Raw genomic sequence first — 10,383 nt, 5'->3', positions numbered from 1 at the left:
GAAAGTGGATGTTTCTCTCAAACTAAAGACCTTGAGAACATTTTGAGAAGGAAACGATCTGAAAACATTTCAGTCTGTAACAGTTGCTGATGGCTCCACATGCACTGTTTGTATCTCTGACCCCAGACCAGCCTGAACGCAGCCTGACGCCCTCGGGTGCAGGGCAGAGGTCGACTCCTGGGTCCAGAGTCAGGACCCCTCTGGACCGGAGCAGCTCTATTTCTACATTTGAATTTCTCTAGAATATACAGTACATTATATTAGAATTATATTTACGTGTTTCAAATTTAGTCTTATTCGTTCCTGCTGCTCGTATCTGTTAGTTCTTGGTTTTTCTAAAGCAAAAATAAAAGTTAGTATTTCATTAAAACACAAAGTCATGAGTCATCAGTTAATCTGGATTTTATGCAACGCGTCAGTTTAGTTGTGGATATAAATAAATTATATCTATGAAAGCAAACACTCCCTCAATCCCTCAAACACATACAAGTATATTAAATATTATTATCATCCTGGTGCAGCTTTTCACATTAAATGTTAAAATGTTAAAATCCATCCGCCTCATTTCCACTGGGAGAGAATCACATGTTGCATAGCTTTGCATGATATAAGGAGATATGAATCTGCTGCTCTACACAAGTAACCGTCCTCAAAGTCCTTCCAGTGAATTCCTCCCTGCATCAATCACTGGGGCCAAACTTTGCCTGAAACTGCTGCCGAGGTGCCCCTGGGCAAGGCACTTACCCCTGACAGGGGATGTGCTCAGTGGCCGACAGCAGAGCGAACACTAAACTCTCAGCGGTTGAGGTGTGAAAAGTGAAGCGTGAGAGTAAACAGGCTGGAGTGCAACCGGGAGAAAAATTCACATTTCAAATCAAAAATGTTCTCATTTGCACAACAGAAGCCGATTTCTCTCCAAAGCAAAACCTGATTAGCATAAAGCGACAGAAAGCTTGAAAGCTAAACTCGTCTTCATCTGCTGCGATTTCACGCCAATTAAAATTACAAGGTTAATAATCCTCGTCATTTTCCAGTCCGCTGACAGCAGGGGGGGGGGGGGCAGAGCTGAGCGGGCGGACGCCAGTGGAAAGATTTGAGGGATAGAAAAATTGTGTTGGATTGATTATGTTTCCTGCAGAGCTACAGGTTCTGACCAGGCTGCTCAGTGTTTGTGTTTTGAAATGATGCGTTTCGATATCGAGACACCGTGATCGAGCAGGAAGCTACGGACGCGTCGTCGTGTTTAAAGTAACAAGCGGTAACAAGTCGGTCTCAGCTGTCAATCATGTTCCACCCTGTTCATACAGCATCAAATAACTAATTTAACACTTGCATCAACTTCCCTACAATGACAGAAACATATATTTAATGTGTTCTTTGACTTTTCAGTTTGGTCCATGTCCCATTTGCTGACATGGAGGAGGCGGGGTTTGTGACCCTATACTGCAGCTGGACACCAGGGGGCGATCAGGACGGTTTGGCTTCACTTTCGGAGATGTCACGTCATCCATTGTTATTTAGTCTATGTGTAAAACCAACTGAGACTTTGATGACGGCTACTGTACATCTGTGTTCTGCCTTATTAAATATGACTGTGTGTGTGAGTGTGTGTGTGTGTGTGTGTGTGTGTGTGTGTGTGTGTGTGTGTGTGTGTGTGCATGCGTGTGTATGGACGAGCGCTGCCGCACCGCAGGACGACGTGCGACAGCGTCTGAATTTCACAAGACCTGAAAAAAGCTCGACTTCACGATACGCTCTGATCTGCCTCCTGTGTCGTCAGGGTTTCACATCAAGAATCACTGTGCATGTGTGTGCACGTGTGTGTGTGTTTGTGTATATACACGCACACACACACACACACAGACACATACATGTTCGCACTCCGGAGCATAAAACTACTCCTTCGCATGCAGCTTTAGAAAACTGATATCTTAAAAAGTAGAGTATTCCATTTTTTATTACTGGAGCTTCTCGCTGCGCCGCTGCAGCTCCTAATGGAATCCAGCCTCCGGTGGGACGCTCGGCGGTGCAGGGCCTGCGTGCGGCGCCGGGGCCGTGGGATTACATGTCGCTGTGCTGAGAGTGGACTTTAATGTGAACTAAACTCTGTGTTATTCCTCCAAAGACTTCCCGTCATTCCAGCTTCACCCCAAAGTGCATTCTGCCATCCCTGATTCATGCAGAGGAACGGAGGGGAAACATAAAAACCTCCTTCTTTCGCCCGACATGTAACACAGGTGTGATAATCTGGAGACACGAAGTGGCGACACCCGAGCAATGCATAGACACTGGGAGGATTCTAACCATTCAAGAGTTCACCGGACATAAAAATGAGGCCAAGGACATCTCCGTAATCAAAAATAGAAATTATTATAAAGAAGCAAGATCACCAAACAATATAAAAAAGGATTTAGCTCGAACCAGAAAACGTCCCGTGTGTAGATCTGTGTTCTCAGAGGGCGGAGAGGTGACACAGGCAAAGAAAAAACAACGACCTTCCTCCCTTTGCACTTGTCTAGTTCTAAATGATCCATGCACCTTCGCTCGGCCAGGAAACCCTCCTCCTCGTCTCATCGGTTTAGTGCTACCAGTATGCAAACCCTGAATATCCACATAGTAAATTGAAAAATATTCATATGTACAATGAAGCTCAACAAAATGTCTCTTGAAATTTCATTTGCATGCAGTCAACTGCATAATATACAGGCAATAAGTAGGTTCAGTTGTTTCTTTGGCAGGCCAGAATCCAGCTGGACATGCATAGAGAGGTATGTACAATCAACAAAAAACAGGCCCAGGTCACCGTGGCGACTGTCACGTGACCTGGAGGTAAAAGTCCGTGTGCAAATGTTAAAGAAGCCAGTTTTATTGTCTCAGAGAATCGAGACCAGTGGCGTGAGTCACTCTGACGGAGCAGGACGAGCGTTGGACTGATAATGGTGATCGGGCACCGTGCCATGAGGTCACCGGGACTCCGGCTCGCTCCACGCCACTGGCTGAGCTCCCTTCAGAGCGCCTCATCCTTCTCCGAGTCGGGAGAAACAGGCCTGGAAACGGTGAAAATGTCCTGACGTAGTATTTTGGTTTTAGGCGTGGCGGAGGTGGGCGGCGGGCCCGTGGACGGCCGCCGCTTGTCCGACAACAACTTGATAATTTCGGCGACCTGACTCTCCAGGGCGCCCAGACGGCCTCCCAGAGTCTTGATGTCCTCCCGGAGCTCCAGCCGGGTCTCGTGCAGCGCCGCCTGCAGGGCCTGCTCCGGGATGGGACAGAAAGGGTGAGGAGACCCCGCTCCTCCAGGGAGAGGGCTGTGGAGGAGGGGGGTGACCGCCGCCGGGGTGCGCGCCTCCCCCGCCCGGTCGATCCGCAGCTCACTCTTGGTGATGCCGCTGTCGCAGGAGTCCGTCTTGCGGAGCGGGTTGTTACTGGACACCCCGCCCTCCTCTACGTCTCCACCCCCCCGTGCTTCCTGACCTTTGCCCTCCTGAGACAACATCTCCACAGAAACAGCCTTCACGTTGTTGTTGAGCCCCTCCTTCCGGGCCTCCACCGGGGCCATGTTGTTTTTCAGGCGCATCCAGCCGGTGGCCCTGGGGGCCGGTTTGGCCAGAACCGGACTGGAGCTGACTTTGAGCCTGACGGTCGGTTCCCCCCCGGCAGCACTGGGCTGCAGCTCCATGATGTCACAGTTGTTCTGTTTGGCGACAGGTTCACCGGGATGGCTGTATGCCAGGGAGCTCTGCATGGGCGTGACCTGCGACACCGTCAGCACGCTGCTGCTGGGCGGGGCCCCGTTCTGCATGGAGGAGGGGGGCCGCTGGAGGCTGAGCGGCAGGGAGTGCTGCAGGCTGGAGTGGCCGAGCTGCAGGCTGTGGGGGTGCAGGTGCTGGTGCTGCTCCACCTGCAGCTGGTTCTTCTCCAGGTCCAGCTGCGAGGCGGCGGGCGCTCCCTGGCTGCGGAGCTCCTTCTGCTGCTTGAACTTCTGGAAAAGCTTCCGCACCGGATGGTCCTGCGGGATGGTGAGCTGCACCTCGTTCTTCGCCCGCTGCCGCTCCTCCTCCTCCTTCTTCACGTCACTGATCTTGCGGAAAATTATCTGTATGGAAACAAGCAGAAAGAAAAAGAACAACACGGCTCTTATCAGAACACTTATCATTTCATATGAATACTATGAATAATAATTCCCTGTGTGGTGTCCCCCGCCAGGCGCTGCACATTAATCACTGCAGATAAATCCTTTGCCTACAACAACGAGAAGAAGAGGAAGATGTATTATTATGGAAATGTGTCCGTCTGTCTTGACTCTTTGAGAACATGTCACATTCCTCTGCAGTGCACTCAGGTGCTGCGAAGCTTCCGGAGCCGCGTGTTCGATTCTCCATCAGTGCTCCCACACCTCCCTCTGTACCACTCAGCCTGGCGCCAGCCTCTCTCCTGGCTCCTCTTACACACTAATTACATTGGGAATGACAGAAATCCCTGCCAGGCGGGCAGCCAGCCAACCCACTGCTGATTCAAGTTTTATTCTTAAAATGAAAACGCTCCCAATAGATGACAACCCGAGCAGATCTTTCAGTTAAAGACGGAAGCCAGAGGAGTCGCCCGCTCTCGCTGTCCATCCATAATCTACCCAACCGACCATTTTTACCTCCTAAACTCCCTCGTTTCATCCATCCACACGTCCTGCTCATCCAACCTCAACCTTCCATCCACACGTCCTGCTCATCCAACCTCAACCTCTGCCGAGCCCGAGGAGGAGACGCGTCAATCATGTCAAATCTCCGCAGCTTCCCGGAGGCATCACATGGAAGATTAACACGTATAATTAAATTAACTACGACAAGTGCGGCGTGGTTTGAGCACAAGTGAAGGAGAGTTGCTGCTGGTGTTTGGCTTCTATTTGTTTCTCTTTCTGAAAAGAACGAGGCGTCTTCTGTGTTTGTGTGTGAACAATGAAGAAGAGCCGAAGATGCTGATGTGACAGGGATCGAAAACGATTCACCTCAGCAGCTGCAGCCTCAGATTCCTGTTTCTGTGACGTTTCATCCGAACAAGAGAAGAAGCTTCTGATTCCCAAACACTGGATTCCTTTACCTTTCAGCAGTTCTTCATGTTGTCACTCACACACACGGTCCTCTGGATATGTATTGAATTAGTTTGCAGGGATTAAAAACTGCTTAGAATCTTACAGAAAGTCTCACAAACCCCTGAGATTACAAAACTAAGCTGCTGTGCCTTTTAACTTCTGAGTGTGTAGATTGATCTGGACCTTTTTCTGTTCGACCACCTGCAGCAGACAATTGTTTCCATTCAGGCGTCCCCGTCGCGTTCTGCCTCTGCTGCAGTTCAGTGATAAAAGCTACGCACACTAACTGATTGTCTGTGGGCGCAGGGGTTACAAGAAAAAAAAGCAAAAAGTAGTTTGAAATGTGGAGGGAAGGACATCGTGTTCTTTTACCGACAGTGAAATCAAACAAAGCTGGTTAAAAATAGGAAAAGTCGCCTTTTAAGAGGAAGAGCTGATGCTTCCTTCACCGGGGAGACAGGAACAGACGCAAACAGATGAGGATCTGTCCAATTTTACACCTGGAGGTGAAATGGGTTTTGGGGCGATGGGATTAAAAGTCTTATATTTGACCACATGAAGGAACCGACGTTTCAATGTCCCTACGATGCACGGAGGCTCTCTGCAGGGGTTCAGAGACGCACACATGAGCAGCAGCTGTAGGCAGCGAGCAGCCATGAGACAGTGAAGACAAGAGGCTGTCCTCACGTCAGTCCTCACGTCAGTCACGACAACAGTGGACGAAGTGAAGACGAGACGGATGTAAAGGATGGAGACTTTCATGTACAGAGACAAAAGAAAAAAACGAGGAGACGGAAATAAAAACAAGACAAATAACTGACATGGAAGGTTTAGACTGTAACTATTCAGACTTATGGATATAAAAATGGTTTTAATTCTAAGTTTTCACGTTCTTTAATATCTCAGATTGAAGCTCGGCCCAGACACTTGAACAGAGAAGCTCTGGTTAAGATCTTCACTCTCTTTCTGAAAAATACTTTTTCTTTCCTGTGATAAACACTGTAATTTCCTCAGATCCATCACTGTAAAGACTTTGGCTGCCAGTCAGAGCTTTTAAGGCCTCTCCAGAAAATGGGTCGGCGTTGCAGTAATAGCCGGCAGCTGCAACACATCTTATATCTCTGGCCTCGTGGCATCGGACTGATTTCTTCTGACCCCATTATTCTGTCAGTCTGTCTCCCCGACAGCCGGCGCTCACGTACGGAGCCTCGGTCACGGTGTGAAGTGGCCGTCCGCTGTGACCCGCACACGGAACGACCGGCAGTTATGAGTAATGATGCAGAACTGATCTGTCGCCGGCGTCTGCGAAGTGAGAAGTCGTGAGAGGAGGCGACGCAGACGCTGAACAGCTGTGAGGTTAACACACAACCCGGAGCTTCTGTGTGTTTGCGATTTATTTAACGACTTTAATTTGTTGTTTTAAAGCATAACACAATATTGTAGGCGACATTAAAGTGTTAAAGTACAAATGTGTAACACCTTCGATGACATAAAACCTGATTACTGGTTATGAAAGTAGGTCAAATCATCGGCCATTGAATTCTCAGTAAAGACTTCGTGTTAATTAAGATGTTTATTCATCTGCAGCAATGAAAGCACTTGAATTTGATTTGCTCCTCTTGATTCGTTGAGAGGCTTTTTAAAAACTCAGCTGTGGTTTGTAGACGATATCTTTAACAGATTTTTCTCTTTCATAACGTCTTTACAAACTTTGTTTTCTTTCTGTAAACGGCCTGAGGCAGATTGACCTACATGCGGTCAAATGGTGCCAGTATTTAAACAATATTAAAAATGAATAAGAACGCTGCCGTGGAGGAGGCAGGGTTTATGACCTGTACTGCAGCCAACCACCAGGGGGCGATAACGATGCTTTGGCTTCACTGGAGCTGTCATGTCGTCCATCTTTGTTAAAAGAATGTGGTTTTAACCTTGTCGGGGAAAGTGTGTTGTGGATAAAGTGTATTTTCATCAGTTTCTGTGACTGAACCTTTTTATCTCGTATGAAACAAACTGAACTCTGGATGTTTCCAGATCCTCAAAGGATCTGAATCACATTCATTAGATGGTTCATTTAATTAGGTTAATTAAAGTTTAATTAATTAAGCTTCTAATTGAATTAACTCACAATTCACACGCTCGTGCGTCAATATTTTCATTGCAGGTTTTTTTAATTACCTGAATTACCTGAGAAACCAAGTGATTAACTGACAGAAGAGAAAACCAGTCGTCCTCCTGGTGGTGGAGAGTTGAAGGGTTTAACAATCTGAGTAACTGGGACCTGAGCTGGTTTGTTTAGAAAAGTTCGGAAAAATGAAATAGGTATATATCTGTATTACTACGTGTATTTCTTTATTTCTTTATTCATCTCTTCCTACATTCACTTCTGTATTTCTGTCTCCAGATGTTAATGGTTTACAGTGGGGACAGTGGGAGCATCAGCAGCTACAAAGACTCGGCGACACTTTCAGAAGTCGTACATGTTTTTCTGACAGAAACGTTCCGTCTCGTGAATTATAAACAAGAGCATTTATTTAATTTACTTCCCTGAGGCAGAAAATAAGGATAAGTGAAGGTAATTATCCTGAAAGGAAGAACATTTATTCTGCTCCTCTCTCTCAGCTCCCGGCAGCTGGAGCTCGAAACATCGTGGCATCAAAAAATCTCCTCTTTGTGCGTCTCGGAATTCAAAGCTCTCGTTTTTACCGACAGTTCAAATATAAACCGGATTTCAGCGTTTGACGAAGCCGGCGAATGAGAACACAACAAATCCAACATTATGTTTACGAGCCTGTTTAAATATTCAGAGCGGAGGGAGAGTGTCGGGGGGTTTATTTAGGGTTTCAGAGAACGGGGGGGGGGAGGACGGGGGACGCTGGTTGGGCTGAGTAATGTCTCCATTTTAGTCAGGTCATGATATTCTGACTGGAGGGGAGGAATAAAGCAGGAAACATTACACGCTGCACATCTCACTGAGGAGGAAATACTCAGTGAGATTAAATGCAGTACAGACGGTGCAGTTTGTTATATACAGATTTGCATAATGCTGTATACGTACAGTACGGTATTCTGTCCTCTAATGTGATGCACGGCATTGTTCTGTGTTTGCCTGTTTAACGCTGACACTGCAGATACTGAACCCTGCTAATGAGGCAGAGAAATTCAACGGGGAGGAGGGAACAGATAACAAGAGGTAAAGAGGGAGGAAGTAGAGACATGATGGAGAAAAAAGGAAAATGTATTCAAAGTGAGTGTAGAGAGGAAGAAACAAGGAGAATAGATGAATAACAACAGAAACAATAGATCGTAGGTGAAAGAGGAAGAAAAACGTCGAAGGTGGAGAAATACACGAGGTAAAAGAAAGAGAGGGAAACTATGTCCAGTACTTTACAGTCAGGCTCAACATGACCACACCAACACATGTAACTCCTCCGGCCTGTAGGTGTCGCTGACGAGGAGCATGACACGTTTTACAATTAGGATACAAAAGCTTGCATTTCGGGCATAAATGGGTTAATTTTGTAATTTTATCACATTAATACGTCATTTTAAAATCATTTAAAAACACAAAAATGATGTTTCTACGCTGGATCAGAGCAGGAGACAGATTTCTGCCTCCTTATATCAAATGTGACCCATAATGAATTTGCTGCAAAGCATTGTGGGTCATGATTACCTCCTCTCTCTGTGCACACTGTTTATTTAGCTGATGTCACTCTCCTCCATCGCTCTCACTGTACCAGGAGGAAATCTGTCTCCTTCCTCTCTTTCCCACAGCTGATGGTTTGTTGTTCGTGCGGAGCTGCAGCCGGCGGCCGCTCGGCGAGCGCCCTCCTCTCACTCATTCATCACTGTAATCGTCCGGCAGGAAGCGGCTGTGTGAAAATGTGGCGGCGGCGTGCAGGAATGACGGAGGAGCCCATTAGAGAGGAGCGTGACTTGTTTGCGTAGCGGGTCACATTCAGATAAACCAGAGGAAACAGCACAGAGCGGCGGAGACGACTCGTTTCTAATCCTCATTCAGATCCACAGGACAATCTGAGATCTAAACATGTAGTTCGACTTCTTACTCAATTAATTTGAGGTTGTTTCATCGACTGAAGTTTAACCTCGAGTACGAACTTTGAACCTGAACTTTTTGTTTAACTTGAACAAGGATAAACATCAGGAAAATGAAAAAGGAAATATGAGCGTCTCTGTTTGTTAAACTTAAACTGGTCTCATCCCATGATACATTCAGTGATGACGAGTTGAGCTTTCAATCGTTTCACATGATCTTCATCGGCAGGAAGGAATTGCCAGTTGTTGATTATTCACAAACATCTGGCTCATCCAGATGTACAGTCCCACGGCACAGGTTCAGTCCTGCTGCCTCATAATGAAGGTCATGCAATGTGGTAAAAAGCTCCAGAACAACCACTAAGAGAGGAGAGCCTGGACCAGAGACCAGAGACTAGAGACCAGAGACCAGAGACCAGAGATCAGAGACTAGAGACCAGAGACCAGAGACTAGAGACCAGAGACCAGAGACTAGAGACTAGAGACCAGAGACCAGAGACAAGAGACCAGAGACAGACAGACCAGAAAGCAAGGCCAGAGACCAGAGACCAGAGACTAGAGACAGAGACCAGAGACCGAGACCATAGACCAGAGACCAGAGACAAGAGACAAGAGACAAGAGACCAGAGACCAGAGACCAGAGACCAGAGACCAGAGACCAGAGACCAGAGACCAGAGACCAGAGACTAGAGACCAGAAGACCAGAGACCAGACCAGACCAGAGACCAGAGACCAGAGACCAGAGACTAGAGACCAGAACCAGAACCAGACCAGACCAAGACCAGAGACCAGAGACCAGACCAGACCAGAGTCACTGCAGGTTCAAAGTACCGAACCTGTCGAGCAAAGCCTGGAAACTGGTTTTCCTTCCTTTCTTAAACAGATGCGTTTCCCCTCCAGTTAATGAAATTAGAGGTTGCTGCAGTGCATGCTGGGCGATAACATTCCTCGTCATAACGCTGTAATGAAGGCCAGGTGTGTGTGTGTGTGTGTGTGTGTGTGTGTGTGTGTGTGTGTGTGTGTGTGTGTGTGTGTGTGTGTGTGTGTTCTTGTTTTTCCTCTGTGACTCATTACCAGGACGATGAGAATCACAAACTGCTAATTCACCTGACTCTGCAGAGGCCCTGATGCAGAAGGAGTTTATGTAATTACCAGCAGGGCGGCTGCAGGAAGTCGGAGCCAGCTCAGCACGCCGCAGCACGTCCACACATCTCGTCTGCAGCTGCCGACCGGCCGCCCGT

The 10,383-nt window shown here is 47.3% G+C and overlaps 1 protein-coding gene across 1 annotated transcript in view; it reads right to left on the bottom strand.

The window, feature by feature from the left end:
• Window positions 1-3,007: 3,007 nt before the first annotated feature.
• Window positions 3,008-10,383, bottom strand: part of kcnh5b (potassium voltage-gated channel, subfamily H (eag-related), member 5b) — a 76,277-nt gene continuing 68,901 nt past the window's right edge. Inside the window, exon 13 of the mRNA XM_035168099.2 lies at window positions 3,008-4,096. Within this exon, the coding sequence (XP_035023990.2) occupies window positions 3,008-4,096 (1,089 nt within the window). The remainder of the gene's footprint in view (window positions 4,097-10,383) is intronic.

Source organism: Hippoglossus stenolepis, chromosome 10 (assembly GCF_022539355.2).
Source record: "Hippoglossus stenolepis isolate QCI-W04-F060 chromosome 10, HSTE1.2, whole genome shotgun sequence".
Lineage (NCBI taxonomy): Eukaryota > Metazoa > Chordata > Actinopteri > Pleuronectiformes > Pleuronectidae > Hippoglossus > Hippoglossus stenolepis.
This window is presented reverse-complemented; position numbering and strand designations above follow the sequence as displayed.